General features: G+C 45.0%; 2 protein-coding genes across 2 annotated transcripts; both read right to left on the reverse strand.

Moving 5' to 3' along the window:
- Positions 1 to 1,109: 1,109 nt before the first annotated feature.
- Positions 1,110 to 19,362, reverse strand: polr3b (polymerase (RNA) III (DNA directed) polypeptide B). Its single transcript, XM_083666892.1, has 28 exons — positions 19,197 to 19,362; positions 18,920 to 18,952; positions 18,711 to 18,767; positions 18,439 to 18,503; positions 17,551 to 17,626; positions 17,210 to 17,310; positions 16,856 to 16,947; positions 16,616 to 16,733; positions 16,301 to 16,409; positions 15,103 to 15,225; positions 13,793 to 13,909; positions 13,530 to 13,664; positions 11,891 to 12,052; positions 11,532 to 11,732; positions 11,145 to 11,307; positions 9,995 to 10,148; positions 9,789 to 9,863; positions 9,416 to 9,514; positions 9,154 to 9,281; positions 7,684 to 7,893; positions 7,355 to 7,513; positions 6,926 to 7,043; positions 6,528 to 6,670; positions 3,728 to 3,831; positions 2,550 to 2,716; positions 2,250 to 2,363; positions 1,843 to 2,016; positions 1,110 to 1,552 (listed from the first exon to the last, which is right to left on the reverse strand). Exons 1-28 carry the CDS (start codon positions 19,266 to 19,268, stop codon positions 1,423 to 1,425), a joined length of 3,399 nt encoding a protein of 1,132 aa, XP_083523018.1. The 5' UTR covers positions 19,269 to 19,362; the 3' UTR covers positions 1,110 to 1,422.
- Positions 19,363 to 19,573: 211 nt separating this feature from the next.
- endouc (endonuclease, polyU-specific C) lies at positions 19,574 to 23,280 on the reverse strand. Its single transcript, XM_083666904.1, has 8 exons — positions 23,137 to 23,280; positions 22,598 to 22,657; positions 22,165 to 22,264; positions 21,959 to 22,070; positions 21,714 to 21,835; positions 21,002 to 21,114; positions 20,434 to 20,584; positions 19,574 to 20,201 (listed from the first exon to the last, which is right to left on the reverse strand). Exons 1-8 carry the CDS (start codon positions 23,145 to 23,147, stop codon positions 19,941 to 19,943), a joined length of 930 nt encoding a protein of 309 aa, XP_083523030.1. The 5' UTR covers positions 23,148 to 23,280; the 3' UTR covers positions 19,574 to 19,940.
- Between the last annotated feature and the right edge of the window lie 170 nt (positions 23,281 to 23,450).

Raw genomic sequence — 23,450 nt, forward strand, 5'->3', positions numbered from 1 at the left:
CCACACCATGGATGGCAGTGGAAGACTTTCTCTTCTTCAGGGCTTCCATTGCGCAGGCGTGAGGACACCGCCTCTGTCCTGTGACGATGCACACAGTGTTTTGTCACCTGGGAGCACATGTGTGGGATACTATATGGCATCAACAGGACCAGAGGTTATCCATCCATATTGTGCTCCATATTCAACAATATGAAAAATGATTTAGGCACATGTAGATACGTTTAGTCAGCACTCACTGATGAGAGAACGGCAACTGTACCTACTGTACATGCTGAACAATCAGTCAATAACCAACGACCAGCCTAATTAAGGTGCACACAACCTGACAGCATTGTCAGGATTACCCTACACAGCCACATCAGAGAATGGGTCACGCAAAGCTATGGCCCCAAATGAGGATCTAATTAATTTCAGTCAAAAAAGGAGAGAGGAGACGGGGTCTTGTCGCTCCCTCAGCGGACATCCTTTTCCCATCCTGCCACTGTCAACGCCTCATTAGACCCTCATTAGCTAGGACAGGTGCAGTCGCCCAAAAGAGCCACCCAGCCGCCCTCCCCACTCCCACCAACCCTCCATCACCACCAAACCTACTGATGTGCCCTGCTTTTGTCCAATCAAAGGGCTCCAATTCAACTTGGTGGGTGGGGGCAAGCTTTGAGCTGTGTATATGTGGCTGGTGTTAAAGCTATGGAGTGAAAGGGTAAAGGGAATGACACAAAACAGTCCCTTTTTTCTGCTGTCAGTGTATTACTATGTTGCAGTAACACTTAATCAGAGGCACAATACCTTTCGTCAGTGTTCATCCACTGAACACGTCCTCAGCACTGTCTAGCATTCAGTGTGGCGTGTCCAACACAATGTCTCCCTGTATACACTGGTGTCATCCTGTGTATCTGAAATGTAAATGGAGCAGTCCTATTATCAGTAAGGATACTTGAATAATCTTAAGTCTTATTTCTTGTCTATTTTAGTTGACTACAGTCAAAACTATGTCCAAGGTCCATTGAAACAACAGTTTAATGTAGTTAAATTCCTGCAATGGCACAAATAACTACTTTATTTAGCAGGTAATTCAAGTCCAGAAACAAAAAACACAGGATAACCTTCAGTGAAATCATATTCATTGTTTATTATGTACACAAAAAACACAATAAGTGTTTAAAAGGCATTCATCTAGGGAAACGCGAACCCCAAAATGATGCACACTTACATCCTGATGTTTTACAAACAAAAACAAACCAAAAGACTAATTTGAATGCTATGGCATATAACTAATTTTCATTTTCAACATAATACATGGAAGCCATTCCATTCTTGTAACAGTGCTGAGTGTTTCTTGCATTATTTTAATTGAGATAGTCAATGTTGCTTCTTGTCCACGTCTTCTCCCATGCTCCAACCCCAAATCTATCGGTCTCCAACTCATTCGTTGTAGCGTGCAAGTTTGAGGCGGGGCACAATGTTCATGGACTGCAGCTCCTGGAAGAGCAGTTTGCAGGCGTAGGGGATGCGCAGGGACGACACATGGCAGGAAGACTTACAGTAGTGACACCTGGAGCACAGAGACAGAGGAGAGTGAGGGACAGTGTGTGACAGCATAGGAGTCAACGTTACAGTGACTAATAGACAAAGTGGTTAGTGACAAAAATGAGATACCACAGCAATTGAGCACACATTGTTGGCTTGTATCTAAGATCTGCACATACAAAATGAGGGGTTATTGACATGGGCAACTACTGCCCTAGTGTACAGTGCCATATCAACAGCCACGGCAAAACGAGAGGCGGGGTCACATCAACAACTGCACGACAATATAACTGACAGCACCAGAAGGACACTCACCATCCTGAGTATCCCAGCAGGCCACACTGGCCGCAGACGTCCACCTCGAAGGCATCACTGGAGATCATGAGGCGCTCCAGTAGCAGCATACTGGCCCCGTAGCCAATCAGACAGTCACGCTCCATCTCCCCCAGTCGCAGGCCTCCGTCTCGGGAGCGCCCCTCGGTGGGCTGTCTGGGGTGGGACCGCGACGCGGACGGAGAGAACAGCAGGAGCCACAGCCAGATAAACAAGAGAAGGGGGATTGAAGCAACATTCAGAGATAGGGTATAGCTCCAGGATGACTTTCTGACAACTCAAAGCACAACACTGTGAAACTTGGGGAGTAATGTCAGTAATGTCCTGGGTGGGGATAACAATAGATGTCTCAGGTAGAGTACGATCAGACTTTCCCCATCTGGTCCTACCTGGTGAGTACAGCCCTGGGTCCACGGGCGCGAGCATGCATCTTGTCCAGGACCATGTGCTTCAGCTTCTGGTAGTACACCGGCCCAAAGTAGATATAGGCCTCCAGCGGTTCTCTGATGGGAAAGACCACATTGTCAAACATGGCTTTACAGCTATAACATGGCTTTACAGCTATAATGCAGCTACAATAGTGTTTTGCTAATATTGCTATTCATTAGACATGGCTCATGATCTGAAGGCAATAAAACGTTTAAATAAAGCTATTAGCTAAGAACATGTAAACATGCCCAGTTCTTTACCCAGTGATCCCTGAAGTGACATAGTCCTTGCCCTGGTAGTTGTATCCGAAGCGGATGAGGTCCTCACACACATCCTTCACCTTACTGCCACCGAAGGCCGTGCCGTAGTGGAACCGCCCATCCAGGACCCCTGCCTTCCCAGCCAGCAGCTCGATTAGCTTCCCCACCTAGCAGAGTACACACCAGACAACAAACTGCTTCATTCAAGAATGAGTGTGCTGCATTCATAAACTAAACTCTGATGTCTGATTGTAAAGTAATAATGATAATACCAGCTGCTAAAACCGGTTAACATAACACTAGTGTAAAGGTCACTGCTCAAGGCCATTCTGGCTCAGAGCAGTGGTCGCCACTGAGGTCACAGGCAGGAAGACCTCCTGACCTCTGACCCCGTCACACAGAAGGGAACACCTACTCTCATTCTACTCTCATGTCAGGGATCATCCTCTCAGGACAAACATTGCTGGGTCTCATCCATGACAACCCAAGACAAAGCTAGCCAGTGCTGAAGGAGGACTATCAGTGGAGAGCGTAGATATGAACTGTATCTAAAACAATGCATGTGTGATGTACTGTACAATCTGACAAATCACAGGCCGGGCAGTTTGCAATGCTGCTGAACGGTCAACCATTACTTTCAATAACGCCAACACATTTTAAAGAATCAATCTACATTTCATTTGATTCACATTTTAGGGCCATTTGAAAAACAGATTTGCTTGATTTTAAATGTTGGTGGCGACTAAATGCCGGCAGTGACTGACTTCCCTTCCCTAAGCACAGTTTCCACAGCAACAGATATCTGTTAGCGAACAATAAGATTGACTGCTTCGTGTTGTCAATAGAAGTGTGTTCTGGAAGCCAATGATAACCCAGAGAGCTGAGTAGTGTGGATAATGAATGCTTTGTCTCAGAAGGGCCAATAGAAACCTGTGAAGAGTGAGGGTCAACACAGCTTCTGTTGTGGATCTGGTTATGGTGGATATCAGAGGGAGCAAAGTGAAGGAGAATTATCTATGGCTTTAGGAGTAGAATTTAAACTACCATCTCTCTTCAAAACAATGTACAAGGTGATTCATTTCTCTCCTGAAAACAGTAAAAAGCCACAAGAACAGTTAACCAATTCAAACACTGTTTGATGTGACCTCATGTACCCAGCTGCCTGGCAGGGCTCTTACCGTCATTCTGGAGGGGTAACCATGTGGGTTCATGATGATGTCAGGGCAGATGCCTGAGTCACAGAAGGGCATGTCCTCCTGAGGAACGATGAGTCCACACACACCTGCCACAGGCAAGATAGAGGGACGGTTACACACAACCATCAGAGGCTAGAACATCATCGAATGTCCAATTACTCATTAAAGGGGTAATTCTGTAACTGGTACATCAATTGTTTTTACTTTTAAATTAATTATATATAGCCATTGATTATTGAAGAATATAACTTACAAATGCCTCATGAGCTTAGCTGTCTTACCCCATCAGAACCCCCAAAATACACTTGTTTTACTCCTTTTTTTGTAAACAATGCAATTGTAAACACTATAGCTACAAAACATTAAAAGTATAATTTTTATGTCATGGATGTTCAGTCCTTCCATAGCTCTGTCTATGAAAATGAGAGTGGTTACATTTCTCCAGCCACATCCCTCAGCTGTTTACAAAAAAAAGTGACAGGGAGCCTGCTTTGTTGTTGTTTGAATTACAGATTGCACCTTTAAAGTACCATAGATACCATCATTGGTCACACCAGTCTCCCAAACCAGTAGCAACCCCAGAGATACCCCCAGTGCAGGCAACACCTCCATGCTGATGTGGACTGGCAGGGCCCTCGTTGATTCACATGATGTGGGAGACAAGGCCCCTGGTAGCTGGGAGTCTTAAGTGTGAGTGCAAATGTTTGCCGAGGCACTCTTCCCTGGCCAGGGCAAACAGATTGTAGGCCCATTTGCAAATGAAAAAAGAGAGAGAAGAGAGGGAGCAGGAAGTGGAGAGAGGTGCTTAGCTTGACAGTGAGACCAGGATTACACATCCATGACTTTCAGTCCACTGCAGAGGAAGTGGAGGGGGATCAACTTGAGAGGAGAAATCGAATCCTTGCACGTGGGAAAATTCAGAATGAATGAACTGCTAGCTAGGGTATGCCCTTCAACTTGAACTGGTTCAAACCATAGATCTGAGATACTGACTAACACTAACACTAACAAGAGAGAGAGAGAGAGAGAGAGAGAGAGAGAGAGAGAGAGAGAGAGAGAGAGAGAGAAAGAGAGAGCTCCATCCAACAGCAGGAAGGGGAGAACAGGAACAGAAAACATCAAGAAAGGACAAACATGGGAGAGCCAAGAAGAGAAAGAGAAAAAGAGAGGAGAGAGAAAGAGAATGAGGGAATAAGGGAAAGTGTGAGAGAGAGAGAAAAAAAGAGGGCAGCAAATTGGAGGGAAGGCCAAGAGGAAAGAGAAGAAGTGAGGAAGGGAATAGGGAGAGAGCAACTGGGAGAAAATGGACTACAGCCAAGCAGAGAGGCATAAAAAGAGAGAGGGAAAATGGAAGAGAGAGAAAGAGAAGGAGCAGGCAAGAGACAGAAAGAAAAAAGAGAGAGAGAGAGAGAGAGAGAGAGAGAGGCTAGTTCCCATAGCAGACATCCTCTGTGTCGTTTGTTTTGTGTGAAAGTGAATGATAAAAGAGGCATGAAATCGGCAGAGAAAGGCAAGACAACAGCGAGGGTCCAGAGCCCTCCATCAAGCCCCATACAGCTCCACACTGGCGGCTCAGACAATGGGCCTCCAACACTCCTAACCCACCCCCCCCCTCCACGCCAACCCCCGCCACCCCTGCACAGCCAACACAGCTGTGTATGTGTGTGTGTGTGTGTGTGTGTGTGTGTGTGTGTGTGTGTGTTGCTGAGTGTGTGTGTCTGTGGATCACCGGTAAATAATTAACTTATTCTGCTCTACTGACCAGGGCTTATGAGACTAGTCATGAGTAGCTAGACCTCGGGTGGGGGATTTAATAAGTTTGCCAAACCCCAGCTAAATCAATTTATATGTTCTGTACTAGTTTATCTATTTTTAAACTAGATCAACTTTGCATTCAATGTGAATTCAACTAACTAAGTAACATCCAACTACAGTAGAATATACCAGTATGTCAGCAACAAACATTTGAAGGGATGGCTGCAAAGAAAATAGCTCATCTTCAACACCAGATACATCTTTAGTGCACTGTCACTTACACCAAATCATTAAAAATAATAAGCTACAGCACTATCTCCAGGCTGGTCCTGTTAAGCTACACCATACAGGCCTCTCCATCCAGACCTAGCACTACCCTTCTCCTGCTAACCCCTCTGCGACCCCTCACTTCTCTAGAATCGGAGACGGAGGACATTGTCCCATCCTGTGCTGACCGCCCAGTGGCGACCCTGTTAATGAAGTGAGTAAATTATGCATGGCGCCAGTTAGCTTTCTGATTAAAACATCATACAGGCCCTCTATAGGGGAGGTGCAGCAAAACAATGGTGGTTGTAAACACTTTTCCCAGGAGCGGCAGAATACTGCTGGGGTGTAATAAATTTGCATAGTCTGGCACAGGACAAAGGGCCAATTAATTGAAAAGCAGCCCTCAGAAGATGAAGAGAGGGGGGCCGGACTGGACCAACCAGCATTGGGATTTGACTCCACACACGAGCTCACATACTAAGACACACACACACGCACACACACACACACACACACACACACACACACACACACACACACACACGCAAAGGAATCTCACATCTCTAATGGATTGACGGAGCTTCGAGTCAAATGTGGATCCAACTAGTAAACAGTGTGCTTTCAACACCTTTCACTCCATGTTGAAATGGGTAGTGTAGTGTGACTCGGGCAATGTATGCAGTGGCACGTCAGGCTTGGGTTAACCCCTCATGAGAGCCCTGGCAGGGAGGATTGGGTGTGTGGGGGGGGTGGGCTGCACCTTTCTGGCCGTGCCGACTGCTGAACTTGTCTCCTATCTCTGGTCTCCTTGTCTGTCTCAGCAGGATCTTGATCAGAAAAGCGTCGTCTGCGTTGGACGAGATCATCACCTTCTCGATGTAGGAGTCTGTCGTGCCTTTGTAACTGCAGAGGGACAGGGGAGCACAGGGTTCACATGACATGATCCAATAGGGCTGGATAGGTGAAAGCAATAGAGTTGATGGACTTTTGTAAAATCTAAACCCATTCAGTCCTCTCAGGACTATCCAGCTGTGTGTGTGTGTTTTATTCAAAAAGCTTACACTGACACACAAGTGGTATGGCCTAGGGCAAGGGGCTAGGGGGGTTGTTTGTGGAACAGGCCTATGGGTGGTGAGGGGAGGAGGCTGGCACACTCACCTGACAGGCACATCTCTGTACTGGGGCTGGCCTGGCTGGGCACTGCCCTCCAGTGGCGTCTGTGTGACGGTGGGCATGGACTTGTTCACCAGCACCTGCTTGTTCTCCACCTTCTCACCTGGGACACAGCAGCGGGGACACAAATACACACTGAGACAGAGAGACACATCACCCACAATAATTCCTGAAACCCTCTTATAATGAACATACATGGTCTGTGGTCTCTCGCAGCTGAGCACACTGCCCCCCTGAGCACATTTTACATTCATGAGCTATGTCACCAGATACATGTGCCTCTTTGGAATAGTTTCACCACAGATAAACACACACACTTCCATTGATAGGCTGATACATAAGTTAGGATGAGAGCAACAGGTTGTCACAGCCATTGAGTGGAAGAGCCTAGCCAAAAAGGAGCTAGCGCCTCACCAGGGGAGCAGATGCCGTCTGCGTCCAGGATACTGTGCCTCCAGATGGGCTTGCGTGTGGCAGCGTCCAGCATGGGCCCCATCACCTTGTCAAAGGTCTGGTTGGTGTAGCGCCTGAGTGTGCACTTGGCGTTTTTGTAGACGAGGCATCTGCCAAATCCTGCGGGTGGTAGCGGAGGAGAGGTGACAAGAGTCAAGTTGAAGTATCGCAACGATATCAAGACGGCGACCATCAAGAGAATACTGATACTGAACCGTGTCAATGGAACGGCAGAGAGCACTTCGTCAATCGTTTTTCTTTCTGAACATTGGCTCAGTTTGGCTGCTCACCCCTGTCCAGCGAGGCCTTGTTGAGGATCAGAGCGTCCTCTATGTCGTAGCCACTGTAGCTCATCACTGCCACGGTGGCGTTCTGACCCGCCGGAAGCTTCTCAAAATCTATTATCTCGATGGTCCTGGTCTTCACCATGGGCTTCTGGGGATAGGCCAGCAGGTACATCAGCGTGTCGATACGGTTCCTCTGGTTGTAGCCAATCGTACCTGAGAAAGAGGAAACATGGTGGAGTAAACCGTTTCAGACTTCAAAGTGGACTATGCATGTTACTTCATCACATTTAGCTTTCCTTATACCATATATTTGAAGGGTTGGTGAATTCACAGCTCAGTACGTTCATGGTAAGAGTTAGAAAAATGCTAATTAATGACTCGAATTTCCTTCAATTGGCTATAGCCTATCAAGGGAAACGAATCACCTTAAAAACCCAAAAGCAATTGTACGAGTATCTCCTTTGACAAGGCTTGAGCGACTTTACCAAGCAGTATATCTGAGAGTATCGTTAAGTGTTTTTAATCCTCCTTTTCCTCAGGCTGGGGAGGAGCGAGGGAGGGCCATCTCTGAGCTGCACAGTGGAGTGGTGGAGCAGGAGCAGGTTATGGCATAATGGCCGGCCTCCCTGGAGGCCTTGACATTTGTCAGATGCTATTACTTGACAATCAGGCTACAAGCACAGAGCCTGTGATAATAGGCCTGGGCCACACAGCCAGATTTGCACATGTATAGGGGCTGTCCACACAAAACAGACAAGGCAGGGGATATTGGGCCAAATATAGTTCCAGTCTCAGTGTTTTTGTAAAGATGGGGGGTGGGGGGTGGGGGTGTGGAGGGAGGGGGATGGGGGTGACAGGGGCTCCTACGAATGTTAGCGGTGTCGTTTGGAGAAGTTTTGGTTACCAGGGAGCTTTGGGTGCGCACTCTGTGGTCTCTCGCAGCTGAGCACACTGACCCCCTGAGCACAGTCAGCGGCAGACACAATGAATTGCTAATGACACTCTGGGTGACTGGCAGGGAAAGGGCCTCTGCACACATACAGCACAATGGAAGACCTACGCAAGCGCCCCATGTTTGATGTCCATGCGCATACACACACAGACACACACATACACAAACACTCAATCACACAAACAAATGTATTCTGACAAGGAATAGTGCATGTGTAAGTGGGTGTGTGTGTTAAGAGAAGATCTAGAGAGTATGTATAAGGGAATTAGAACTCTGGTATGTGTAAGACTTTGTTGCTGTAAGTATTAGTGTGTGTGTGTGTGTGTGTGTGTGTGTGTGTGTGTGTGTGTGTGTGTGTGTGTGCTACTGTGTGGAGGATGTTTGGGGATGAACGCCTGATCTTCAAAGAAGCTATTAGAGACAGCTACCATCCTCAATAGCAGACTGGTCTGGCTACTGTGGCCAGGGAGGGAGTGTGTGTGGTGGTGTGGTGTGGTGGACCGGAGAGGTGTCGTTCTTACCCATGGCCTGCTTCCCCATAGCACACTGGTACGTGTTCCTGGGGGATTGGTTATGATGGGGGTACGGGATCAGGCCAGCACAAACCCCTAACAGTGTAAAGGGCTCAATCTCCAAGTGTGTCGTGTGCCTAAAAAATCACAACAACAGCAGCATTGACAGAAACGATTACAAAGTGACCACAGCGTCGAAAACAAACAAAAAAAGAAGCAGAGGGTTCACTTCTACGGAAACAGCAGAGACGAGTCAGAATGAGTTCCTCACTTATCAATCATGTGCTCATAGAGGGCGATCTGACAGTCGTTCTCTTCGTTCACATCCAGGTACTCCACCAAGCTCTCATGCAGGAAATCCTCAAAGGTTCTGAAGTTAGGGGGAAAAAAAAAAGGTCACGGAAACATGGCAATCAAGAGCAGCGATAATCAACGACATTTCCATTCAAAAAAGAAAACGTCACATTTGTCAGGTAAAAAGAGGAAATTGCGGCGTTAAAATTCACAGCATCCAGAAACATCCAATGTCAGACAAGTTCAACATCGTAGAGCTAAAAGCATGCATAGAAGATAATGCAGTTGTGTCCTTCTGGATTGAATAATAAGGCCATTAAGTTGTGTGTGTTGGTTCCACTCAGCCTCACCTGTACCCCTGGGTAAGCTCCTCAATGTGTCTGTTTTTGACTGTTGGCTGTCCCTTCTTCACGATGATGTATGGCCTGCCAGGGACAACACCATGACGTTAAAACAAATGGGAAGTGCTTATTTGAATCAGAGCAACGGGTGAGTCATAACACCGTTCCATGCATAGAAAGAAGAGGGGGGTCGTGTCTCCTCCATGGTCCCCTACCTGCAGAGGCGGCCCCCGTCAGAGGAGATGTAGACGCAGCGGTCCGTCAGGTTGGTGGAGATGGACACAAACTCATTGATGAAGCCAGCCCTCCTCATCAACCTGAAGGTGTTCACCAGCTTCTGGTGGTCTCTGATCACCCCCAGGATGTTACCTGTGGAGAGAGGACACACACCCAGAGAGACAGATAACAGTCTGTCAGACACACATCCCTTTACACAATACACACACACACATTTACATTTATGGCATTTAGCAGACGCCTTTGTCCAAAGCAACTTACAACAAATACATTTTTTTAAGTAAGTGAATCATCTATCCAACAGTCATCATAAGATAAAGTAATCAATGCTCAGACCAGGGGCCATAGCGAGTCACAATGCTAAAAGCATTTATTTATTTTATTTTATTAACAGGAGAGAAACTTGTACAGGGGGGTAGTGGGGGTGAAGAGGTCTTTAGGAGACACATACACAGATGCATACCAAAAGTAACACGCTAACAGTCTAGGAAACATGCATACACAGAGCACTTTGACCAGAAACTCTTAGAGATTTGCAGCTGCAGTAAGCAAAGCCTAAACTTCCCGCAGGGTTCTGCTCATTTCAAACCTGACACACAAATGACTAGAAAATGGAGGAGACCCACTGCAATGCCTCTGTGTGAGGGAGGATTTGCAGGGAGCACGCTCTATAGGGCTTTGACACCTGCTGTTGCTAATTAATTAAGCTGCCTGGCAGCCAACATAATTTGACAGTTATCAGTGGCTAGAAAAACATATACAGTAATCAATGGGCCAAGTCCTGTCTTACACATAATGCTTAGTGGTAGGACAAAATTAATAGCTTATCTGACACATTCTAAAGCATAAAATTGCTTTCTGTAACTGGACGTACCATATTTTTCCCTTCATGTTTTGAGGATTTATAGTCACGAACAGAAGAAGGAGTCCTTTCTAAGTCATCAGCTACTGAGGGAAAAACAACTGGTAACAATCCATGCTGTGGAATTGACTACACAGTGTACTAGTCCTGTCCTCTGTGTGTGTGTGTGTGTGTGTGTGTGTGTGTGTGTGTGTGTGTGTGTGTGTGTGTGTGTGTGTTTGTGTGTTTGTGAGACAGTGTGTTTATGTTTGTTTGTATGTTATTACCATTGAGGAAGACCAGGAAGACACTGGGGTAGGAGAGCTCCTCTCCACACAGAAGGTTGACGTCCTCCACTCCCAGGTTGAAGGCTAGTTTGACGATGGGACCATCCTCCATGTCTGTGGTGATATGGGTCATCAGGGCCAGGTTCTTCACAAGACCACAGGCCTACGACACACACAACACAACATGTATGTAGGAATGGGATAATTACACCTACATTCAGTTCAGACCAGACCATTTTTTGAAAGGCACAGTTAGCAGCGGTTTCATTTCCAGAAGTGTTTGTTTACACACAAAGCCGAATGTTTGCATGAACCCTATGCCCAGAGCCTCAGTGGAGGTCATGGGTTGGTAAAGTAGGGGCCAGGGGTCCGTGGTGGCTGACTCACCTCTCCCTCTGGGGTGTCTGAGGGGCACAACATCCCCCACTGGGAGGGCTGCAAGGAGCGTGGCCCGCTGACCTTCCTGGTCTTCTCAAACTGGGATGAGATCCTGGTCATCATCCCAAGGGCTGAGATGAAGGAGAGGCGGGACAGCACCTGGGTCACGCCCTGCCGGTCCATCTTAAACCTCTTCAGAGACCAGTTCCCCTGGAGATAGAAAGAGAGAGGCCTGAGGCATGAGTCCATGTGACCAGTCATGGCTTTACCCACAACCACCACTGGGTCAGCTTTGATGAGCAATCGCATGTTAAGAACATACAATGTACACACACAGTACAACACACATAAATAGGTGATGCACTGACCGTGGATATAGCGTTGACCATGCCGTTAGTGATCTGATCTTGGCGCATGTGCTTGACGATATCAAACTGAGCTGCCCTCTGCTTGGGGATGATCTGGTCAGAGATCTTCTTCAGCTCAGAGTTGAACTTCTTGAAGAGATCCTCAAACAGCAGAGACAAGAGCTGGCAGGGGAGTGGGAGGGAAGGTAGCACAGTTAGACAATAATATGGTCAATTTAGAAGATGTTTTCATCCAAAGTGACTTACAGTCAACACATACATTCAGCATATGGCTCTTGTGGAAATCAGGCCCACAACCCTGGTGTTGCAGGGTCCAACCAAGTGAGCCATTGGAGCCCAACCAAGTGGGCCTTGAGTTACACTTGATTCAAGGGTGTAGTAACCAGCGCTTGTGGATCTGTTACCCTCAGTGTAGGATTGCTTTACTGTAAAATTATACTGGAATCACAGAAACAACAGGCAAAGCGCTGAAAGAGAATCATATCACTCTGAGTTAGAGACTCAGTTCACCAACTCCTCCTGGCTCGTTCCAGCTGTTCCTCTCCCTTATCAGCATAGAAAGGGAGACAGCAGCAGATTTAATAACCAGGTGTGCCAGCGTGGTGATAAGCCTGACCTGGCCTCTCTCCCAGGTCCCTCTCCTCCTCAGTAAGGCCTCCAGGAGGGAACCTCTCTCATAAACCCCCACCCTACGCACATTTGCATACATCAAAAACAAACAAGCAGCAGAAATTAATAAAGAAATTAAGCTTCCGTCGCACAGCCGGGCCAATTAGTTGAATGTCAGGGAATCATAATTGGAGAGTGAGGAGATTGCTGGCGTTGTGAGTGTATAAGCCCTATTGAAAGGAGGCCCTGTTCACCCCTCCTCCGCCTCCCCACCTCACTCCCACTCCTCATCCAGAGCAGGTTGGGGGGGAAATTAAAGGCCTTAAGACAGCGGTAATTACATTATCAGAGCAGGGCCTGCGGATTAGCTCAATCGCTCCAGTCAAGGCAGCCATTCTTTTGTCACAGCGCTAAAAAATCCCTCCGCTTCCAGGCCCTGGGATTCTGGTGGCGCTGCATATCTCTCCCCCGACAAAGGCAGTCGGGGAGGGGATACAGAGGGAGGGATGGATGCAGGGAGAGGAAAACAAAACAGGCAAAAACAAAGCAGAGGGGAAATAATGAGAGTATTAATAAAGGAGGGAGGGTGAGACAAAGACGCAGGTGAGAGATCAGGGTATGGGGAGGCTGGTGTAGTTTGTATTCGCTACCACAGGCCTGTGATCAGCTCTCAAAGAGGTGTGTGTACGTGTGTGTGTGTGTGTGTGTGTGTGTGTGTGTGTGTGTGTGTGTGTCCACAAGTGTATAAGCCTTTGAACATATTTGCTATATATGCCTAGTATGACAGAAGATCCAGTGGTGCATGGTTGGTTGGTTGGTTGGTTGTGAGTCCCTGTCTGGGCCAATGTATACAATGCAATACAACTTTATTTGTCTATCTATTGTACCGAAAAACCTTAACAACATCGGGACTAAGAGGTTACCTCAAATAGAGCAAAAGACCCAGGTAGATGGAGAAACAGTAGAAGTCACAGAAGACCCAGGTAGATGGAGAAACAATAGTTGGAACAGAAGACAAAGGTGTGTTCACCTGCCCAGCCAGCTCCAGACGCTTGTTGCCATAGTAGTCTCTGTCATCCACCTTGTGTTCACCTTGGGCCAGGATCACCCTGCGCACCATCACCGCCAGGTAGATGCACTTGGCACGGAAGTTGAACTCCTTCACCTAGGAGATACATCAAAACACGGCAGTGTAGTTTACCACTAGTTTAAATAAACAAACGGTGAGACACCATTGAGTGAGTGAATGAATACATGAATACATAAACAACCTGCATACATAGGTTGACTTACAGGTACGTGAGTCAGGATGAGGGAAGCCAACAGCTCTCTAGCCTCCTCCATCTTGGTTTTCTTGGGCCCTCCCCACATGCGTTGTCTCCGCACTTTATTCCCAATGTATTTCAAAGCCTGGGAAACACAACGCAGCAATAGGAGAATACACAGTAATGAGAAAATTACACAGTAATATAAAAACTGCCCAGCAGCTTCAGCTTAAGATCACAGTAGGAGAGATAAGTCATATAGAGACATACTCTTTAATTAAAATGTGTGCAATAGAATTGTATTGAATAGAAAAACACAAATTCTAAGGATTTAGAGTTGTAGCAGGTTAAGTGAATCACAAAAGCCACATGGGGGCAAATCACCCCCTCTGCACACACGCGTCTCACACACACACACACACACACACACACACACACACACACACACACACACACACACACACACACACACACACACACACACACACACACACACACACACACACACACACACACACACACACACACACACACACACACACACACACACACACCTGAGTCAGCTATACTGTGGACTGCTCTAGAGTGCGGGTCAGAGGTCAATCAGACTGAGTGCTTCCGCCAAGACCACCCAGCCTGCTAGCTTAAACAGGGGTGGGGAGGAGGACCAATACAAACAGCTCAGAACCAACCCTCCTAGGTTGATAAATTAAAAATTAAATATGAAAATACACACAGATCATGGGCTTAATCTTTGTGTGCTAGTGGGCCTAAATGTTTAGTAAACACATGTATCTCATACACATCTGTTTCTACATATCTGTTAGCAGGGCTGTACATTGATCTATTGAAGCAGAACTAAACGTATCACTCATTAAAGACGTAACAAGAATGACATTGAAAAGACATGACAGAAAACATGCATTCTAATCTGCAGACAGTGGTTGCTAGGATGCAAATATGGCCCTCATCAATGCATTGTCGTTTCCTCTTACTAAGTAGGGGTCTTGTTTCAAACAAATGGGGCGATTGCATTCATCAACAGACGTCCGAGAGGACATTTTGGCCTACTGAATAATGACTTCATGACTTCAATAATTATTTAATTCCAGGGTGAGACTAAGTCCTAGTCCTTTGACCATAATGGTAGACTAATGGCTGGTGGTTGTCACTTCACTAAATCGAGGCACAGCCACTGTCAGCTCCACAAGTCAGCTATACCCCTCAGGTGAGCGCGGTTTAGTGAGAGTGCCCGCAACATACAGTACAGTAACATGCAGTTCATCAGACTGCATGTCAAACGCGGTTCCAGTGTGGGCAGACATGGGAGCCCCATACCTGTGTCTGGGTGAAGATCTGGGCTTTCTGGCATTCCTCGAGGCTAGGGGAGAAGTTAGCCATGACGTGCTCTTCTGTCCCAATCATCTGCACTATCTCCTGGTCACTCTCCACACCCATGGCCTGTGTATCAGAGAGGAGGGTAAAGAGGGTGAGGTGGTTATAACAAGTGGAGGATAGGGGATGCAGTATGGGGAGAGTGTATGTGTGGGTGGGTGAAGGGGATAAAAGTGGAGGAAATAGGGGGAAAAAAGAAGAGTTGGTGGAGGTGAAGAAGAGCTTTGCAGGAGATGGAGAAGTGAGGGATTGGACAGTGGCAGGATGGAGGTGGTTGGGACACAAGCACAGGGAATGAGAGGTGGAGGAGGTAAATGACGGAGAAGTACGGAGAAGGGGAGAGAGAGGTGTTGTGAGAGCCACAAGGTTCTCTGACATTTGCTTATGCAAATGGTGAGCTGTGGGAACCGAACTGGCTGGCCCACAATGCACCAGGGTCGATGCTGTTTGGCAGCGCTGCAGAACACAGGGTGGGCCGGTAGGAATTCACCCAGGATGCACAAGTGTTAAGTAAACAGACCAGGCGGGCCAACGCTCTCCTCTGGTAATGAGACCAGCTGAAAAAGCTCCACTCCCAGTTGACATGTTTAGAGTGTGCTGGCAGAGGGGAAATCAGAGGTGCTGCTGCCAGCAGGTTAATAGAGATCTTTCATCTGAGCTTTAGGGAAATGGCAGATATGTTTAATTGAATAACAGTCAAGGATGATTAAAAGCTACAGCTGATAAGACACCAAACCAAGTCAACTATTTTAAAGTGGGAGAATGTGTTACTGTATGCTGTTAAATTAACATGTGTCACAAACAAATTAGGCCTACTGCATTTTGTTTTTCTGTTGTTGGAGATCTGTATTACAGGTAATATACATCGAAATCCTTTTCCAATAGTCTCTCACCCTAAGAGAGATGGAGATCAACCCACTGTCTGAGTTTGTCAGGAATGACAACTAAGTCCAGAAATTAAAATCAAACATGAATAAATTAATCTTGAGCACATTCATCATTCATTCAGGTTGAATAGGAAAGAGTGAGGTGGAAACTCAACTTCACAGATTCTCTTTAGTCTAATCATATAGCGCCCCCTATTGGACACATTTTCCATGTTGTGTCTGCGTATTCACAGTGAATGCGTGAGATCCTTTACCTTGAATATGATGGCAATAGGGGCATCTTCTGACAGTGTGTTGTGTCTCAGGTAGAATCGTCCCTGCTTGACAATCATATTGGTCCTACTCTTCTTCTCATGGGTGGAGCTAGAATGAAGAAACACAGTGGTATGAATATAGTGTAATGGTTACAGAGAGGTTAGAGACACAAATAGAGGACACAGTCTAACAAGCAGTAAACCAATAAATGTAACATTACCATCTAAAAATAACATATGTATGACTTTAAAGTGCAAATAGAGGTAAATAAACTGGCAGTCAGATTAGGTCATTCTGGAGATGAGTGACAGCACCTGGTAACAGAGGCTCCAACAGTGCCCTTCCTGTCCTGCTCCACGATGACACGGTTCTTCGACAGCTGTTCCTGAATCAGAATGACCTTCTCCTGACCCTTCACAATGAAGTACCCCCCTGTGGACATGGGGATCAAAGGACAGGACACTGAAACACTTCTACAGGTGGAAAACTCAACTACCCTCTGCTTAGAATTCTGATGACAGTCAGCATTGTCATTCTAAGGTGCTCATGTGTACCTGGGTCCAGAGGGCACTCGTTTAGTTTAGAGAACTCCATGGGCGTCTTCCCTGAAAGGACACAGTTGGAGCTGCGCAGCATGATAGGCATCCTGTGGAAAATAATAGTAAATCCATTATTGGCAGGAACATCTCAGTGTGAGAGAATCACTGAACAAGGACAGCACTTGTTCAATGGAGGACAGACTCATTTCTTGATGTTACTGTATCTCTTGAATATGTGTGCAAAAATATGTGACATAAGGCTGCAGAAAAACTGTACCCCACTGATACTGTACTTCTGTGAGGAACAAACTGGCAAGTACCGTAGATTCGTGTAACACTAAGATAATAGGCAGAAAGACAGAGCAGTACCTTCCAATGGGCAGGGCGTTGCGGATGATTCTCTGACTGCCACGGGTGTACTCTATGTCCACTGTGATGGGTGCAGAGTACGTCATGTCCCTCAGACGACACTAGTGGAAACACAACAGGGCTTTGGTGAGCTATGAAAGCTCAAACTCTGCTGTCCCATTATAAATGCATTATCCCCCAGTTTTCTCAAATTCAACCCAGGATAAAGGAGGGTTGCTAGATCAGGTATACCTATTAACAGCACCTTGACCATGTTCTGCTCGACACTGTTGTGCTACTTTTCATGAGATGAGATATGAGTGGGAGAGACCATTTTTTAGCAAACAACAGACAAAACTCACCTCATGTGGAGACACTGGTCTGGTGACATTGAAGCTCTCTTCAACATCAGGCATACCAACATAGATATTGAGGTATCTGGAGATGAGAGGTTTCAGTGATTGGATGTTAATTAGTATAGAAACCATGTTGCTTGAGGGGCCACAATAAGTAGTGTGTAGCCTAATGGATCTTTATTGAATGACAATAAAAGATGCAATCTGTAATTCAAACAACAAAGCTTTTTGGTACAAAACGCTGAGGGATGAGACTGGAGCACTCTCAAAGACAGAGCTATGTAGTTAATAATTTTATCCATGTATTGAAGCCATAGTGTTTTTTTTTTACAATTTTTTTTATAATTGCACTGTTTAAAAACAATGGAGTAAAACAAGCTTACATTTTGGGTTCTGATGGGGTAAGACAGTTGAACTAAGCTCATGAAGCATTTATGAAGCTGCCTACACACTACACGATATAGGAATTCCTACGGTCAGATAGCCTTTTCACACTACATGAAGAGGAGAAAGTGACATCTTAAGATGCGTGGCTTTCACACATACCGACTTCACCGTAGAAAGTCGGGCATGATTGGAATGCACATTGGGCACATTCAAATATCAAACATGTTTTGATATTGTTTGAGGTCGGCAATCATCACAGAGACCGTCAAACATGTTTGGAGAACCTTTCATACTACCCAGATTTTGTTCCCGATTTGTCCTGAACTTCATAGGAAGTTCTTATGACGTCAAGAACAAGGAACTTGTGGTAAATATTGTGTAGTGTGTACACACCTTGAGTTATATTGTCCAAGAATCAATGGCTATATATCATCAATGTAAATGTCCAAAAATTGTTGAACCAATTTCCGATTGTCCCTTTAATGGTGAATCTGACAAGCTGCTTACTTTAAGTACCACATTGGATCAGCATCACTTGTGATCTTTTCATTTGCTTTCATGATCTTCTTAATCTGTAAGAGACCACAACATGCATGTTCACATTCAGTCACATAAGGTAAAATCACACATACATGTATAGAGCTTCACAGATAAACAGTATATTGTAAACTGTACAGAAAGTCCAATATTCCACATGAGGCACTATCTGATCTTGTGTATACATTGCATATGCATAACGATCTGCAACATCCATCTTGTTATTCAATGACAATCCTTACCTCCACATTGATGAAATAGTTGAAGGAGTCGATGTGCTGTTTCACCAGGCCTTTCACCTAAAATGATAGATACTTTAAATAGAGTTCCTAAGTCTGGGAATAACAAACTGAGAGAAAGATCTGAAGTAACAAGAGCAGCCCAAACTGGTTCACAATTTTGAGTGGGAGGCACAACACAGCACTGCAGGAGTACCATCACTTCTCCTTACCTTCAAGAAAGCTGGCAATAGTTTCCATTTTTCCTGTTAAGAAAACAAGCAGTTATTGCTGAGATTAAAACATCATATATGATAGACAGCTGGGAAACTGTACACTGCAGTATCATCATCTCATATATATCTACTGTAGCTTTGTTGATAAAATCACTGAGTTGTCTATGCAACTTTGCCCACCTCCCTACTAGCTAACAAGGTATCTCTATCTGCTCCCCTCGTCCGTCCGTCAGCATCATTGCGTGCTGTCAGTGTCTGTGCACCAATACCTTACCTCAATTGTATTGACAGGGGCCGCGAGCTGTTCGGGGCTCATGTCCCCAAACTCTTCTCCAAGAATGTCCATTGTTATTTCTATTAGTTGTGTGAAAACGTGTATTAAAGTTCACACATTATCAATACTATTCAGCAAACGGAAGCGGTTACGGTATACCATGTGAGGAGTGTGTTACAGCATAATAGTACCGTGCGGAAGAATAAACCATGACTTCTAATTTCCGAAAGAGGCACCAGGAATTTGGGATTTGGTGGCAGCACAAGAGAAAACTTTCAGCCATCGTCATATTTCATATTGATAATAAAACTGTGTTGTCATACTGTAGGTATCATACTAAAAGAAGTAAATAGTATGAGGATAAATGAATTAAACACTTTGAAAGGATATAAATGTTTTAATAAAAAAACATGAGACACAAAGCAAGTTATAGGCACAAACCATTATAGTTCTGCTGCTATAGAATAAGGCAAAAAAATAAAAAAATGTTTACCCCCATGAATAAAATGACACTTATTGGAGCTCACTCTGGAACTTTCCTTATCCATCACACAAATTCTTAACTATAACTTTTAAACATTGGCTTTGTAATACAAGTCCATAGTTTTACACCTTACTCATTCAACCCCAGAGTATCCTATCAACCTACATTTACCCTATTTCATTCATACCCAAATTGTGAAGATGTGAATGTGTGCATGTGTACAGTATGTGATTGTACATCATGGTGACTGTGGTCTCCCCCTACAGGTGTCTCCTGTTACTGCTGAGCAGCTTGGGGTATGCCGTGCCGATGGAGCGTCCGTGCCTGACCACCACCACCTCAAGCTGACACTCATCAATATTCACCACCACTGAGGTACTCCTCTGAGTGTTAATGAGAAAGATGATGGTGTAGACGGCCATCTCAAACTCAGGGCTGGCCCCGACAAACGTACTGCCCACAGGCTTCACCAGCCCGTGCCAGCTGAACTGTAAGTTCAGGACGTGGTCGTCTTGGTCAGGCTGTGTGTGGGGGCGAAAAGAGAGCAACTAAAATTAGCGGGTGAAATGGTGACTATGACACTTAAAGTAAACATGAGGTAAAAGTGTTACATTAGAAACTACAGTGGATATATTGATGTCCTGTCAACACAATTAAATAGCAAAGGTCATTTTGTACAATCATCTAAAAAGTGTTACAGCAGGCAGGGACATGTTGCAGTGGTAACATGTTGCTTTGAAAAGCTGCTCTTACTATGTCATGGTCCCTGGCTTTGTATCCCTTGTAATCCAAATTCATGTTCTTCTCCTGCAAGTAAAACTGGACCCAGTTGTGGAAGCCAATGATCTCTCTTCCATATTTGGTCTCTCCAACGAACACATGCTCAAACCCACAAGAGTCCTCACTGCCAAATACATCAGGATGGCATCAATCAGTTATTTGCAGAGCAGAAAACACAGGTCCAACAACTTGTAATTGTATGTTGATCCTCAATAGCATTCTTTCTTTCTTTTTAAAAAAAAAGAAGAAAGTTTTTAGGGCATTTCTGCTTTATTGGGATAGAGACAGTAGAGATTGACAGGAAGGATGACATGCAAGATAGGTCGAGGGTCGGAATCGAACCAGGAACCTTGCAATTACGTGGTTAGCGCATTAGTGTGCTACGCCACTAAGCGCCCCCGCATTCTTCATTTCTTCTATGAGCTTTTGTTTTGTGTGTACGTCGGTGCCTCCATTACAGAGTGCATTGGGAGACTGATTTTACTGCCCTCAGAGAAGAAAGGCTCATGTGGGGTTAAACACTTGGCAGGGCGCCGCTTACCCTCCATTTCTGTCTCTGTGGTAGAGGCGGAACCAGATGTAATACAGCTGACTCTTAAACTGCCTCAGGTCTGAGCTGGACTGGCCCTTACTAACAAGGTACCTGTGGGCACGCTGTGAGGAAAACATACAATTAAACTCACACACATAACATGAGTGTTGATACAGACACTTCTCTGGTCATCTGTCTCCAATGTATGCATTCACATTAACCAATAATACATTACGAGAAAAGACAATTCAGGACAGGCATTAGGTGTTGGCTTAGCTGTTGCGTGATACTATAATTCCCTTGGTTGAGTAATTCGAAAGAATTCTTTTCATTAAGACACGCATGTCCCAACATGCTCTAAGATCCTGCTTTGAGAGTCCATGGAGGCCCAGCCAAGACATCATGCCAAGACTCCACAGATGTTTTAGTTGTACTGCACTGTTCCCTGTGTTTTTCCTTGTGTGCACCATGGCCTGAGACATCCAAGAACACAGTGTGACAGGAAGAGCCTTTACGCCTTTCTGGAATTTAGCCTGTCAAGAGTCTGAAAATGAGTGGAACTAGGGATAAACAAATTAACCCTAACCCTCACAAACACAATTTTAATAAAACTCAAAAACAGTAACCCTAGAAAATGTTTTCTGTCATAAAATTGAATGGTTTTAAAAGATATAATGAGGGCAGTTAAAATGTACAGTATGGAAATGCCTTTCTACTGTACCTTCATGACCTCTGTCTCTAAGACAGCATCCAGGAACAGGTTGTTCTCTGTCACCTCCGCTGTGGAGACTCGCTCTGCCACACCCGTTGACCTTTCATAGTTATCCAAGAGCTTCATGAAGCCTGCAGAGGAAAGTTGTGGGAACAGTGGAACTTTTGTTTCCTACAGTATGAGTCATACCCAGTGACACACCCAGTTTCCCTGATAAATTCATATACAGTAGGATGTATATTGCAGATACTCACGGGAGAAGGTAGTGATGGTACTCAGTTTGTCCTCATTGACATTGGTAAACAGAGGCGAGGAGGCATGGTCCCTTGCATTGTTACTGCCTTGGGAGACATAGCCAGCTTTGCCCTGGACAACACAAACATCAACAACTGAACACTTGCCTCTTATTTGAAACAATGTATATGTTTTTCTCTGAAATACCATAGCCTGAGTACCACACCTGAACAGAGATGTTGTAGTCTGTCCCTGGTGTCATGCGGCTCACGTCCAGCGTCCATAGTTCATTGAAAATATTTGTCAGGTCCTGGTTGATTGCCGGACTACAGAGTAAGAGAAAAATTGCTTACCACCATGTAATAAAAATAACCATGTGTCATGTAACAATTGTGTAATAATACAATTGTCAATGTCCATGAAATTTAGCAAAGCCTAATCCCTGTAATGATTTAAATAAAACTCATATGACTGAAAGAAACAACACTAAACATTGATTGCATTTCTCAACATGCAGACCTTTGAGATCTGTCATTCATCAATATTTGACTTAGCCAAAAGGGACTAAACAAACAGCTGCTGAATTGTAAAGTACATCCTCAAAAACACAAATGAATCATGTGAATTAACACAGAATTTCAGGGCAATCGTTTACATACGTTGAAGCATCAAAAGGGGAGAAAAACACTGTTAGCAGTATCAAGGATCCACAGGAAAACCTATAGAATAGAAAAAAAAGTATTTGAAAACCGCATGAGAGTTATATCACAAAGCATAATATGATTTATTCTAAGACATTCCTAGAGACAGACTTGGGAACATGAGTGTTTGGTTACCAATAGGCTGATGTGCAAGATCAATAAATGTTAATATACTTCCCAGATCTGGTTAAGAACCTTGTGAAGAACATTTGGCTATGCATGCGTGGTAATGTGTTGCTCCATTCTGCATAAAGCAATTATGTTAGAACCCGGATGAAATTGTACATACAAAGAAAAACTATTTTACTGGTCAAAGAAAGTAAGAAAATAAAAAAAATAAAAAAATAAAAAAGTGCGCCCAAGCGATATAACATTCCCCAATTTGTTCGGACAGGGGCAATACCTATTATGTAGTTATTATGCATGAAAAAAACTATGCAAGAAAACAGTACTGGTGTAAAACATTGTATATTATATCAGGTTATGCGTGGTCTTACCACGGAGCCATGGTCGGCTCTCGGTGTAGACTCTTCGATATAGTCTACAGTGTCGGAGGTCCAGAGGAATGTGACAGTGATCTGTTGTTTAACCAACTTCGCGGTGCAGACTAGTGCAGACACAACCAGTAAATGTTTTGACAGTAAATGCTGTCGGTGAAGTGCGCATGCGCGTACAGGAACAGGGAACAGCCCAACCAACCAGTATTAATCAACATGGTTCCTCTAAATCCATTAAGGACAGACACAAGTTTAATCGAATGCTTTATTTGAGGCCATGTCATAATGATTTTGGCTACTAATGACCTAAAACA

This window comes from Argentina silus (assembly GCF_951799395.1).
Source record: "Argentina silus genome assembly, chromosome: 3".
Classification (NCBI taxonomy): Eukaryota; Metazoa; Chordata; class Actinopteri; order Argentiniformes; family Argentinidae; genus Argentina; species Argentina silus.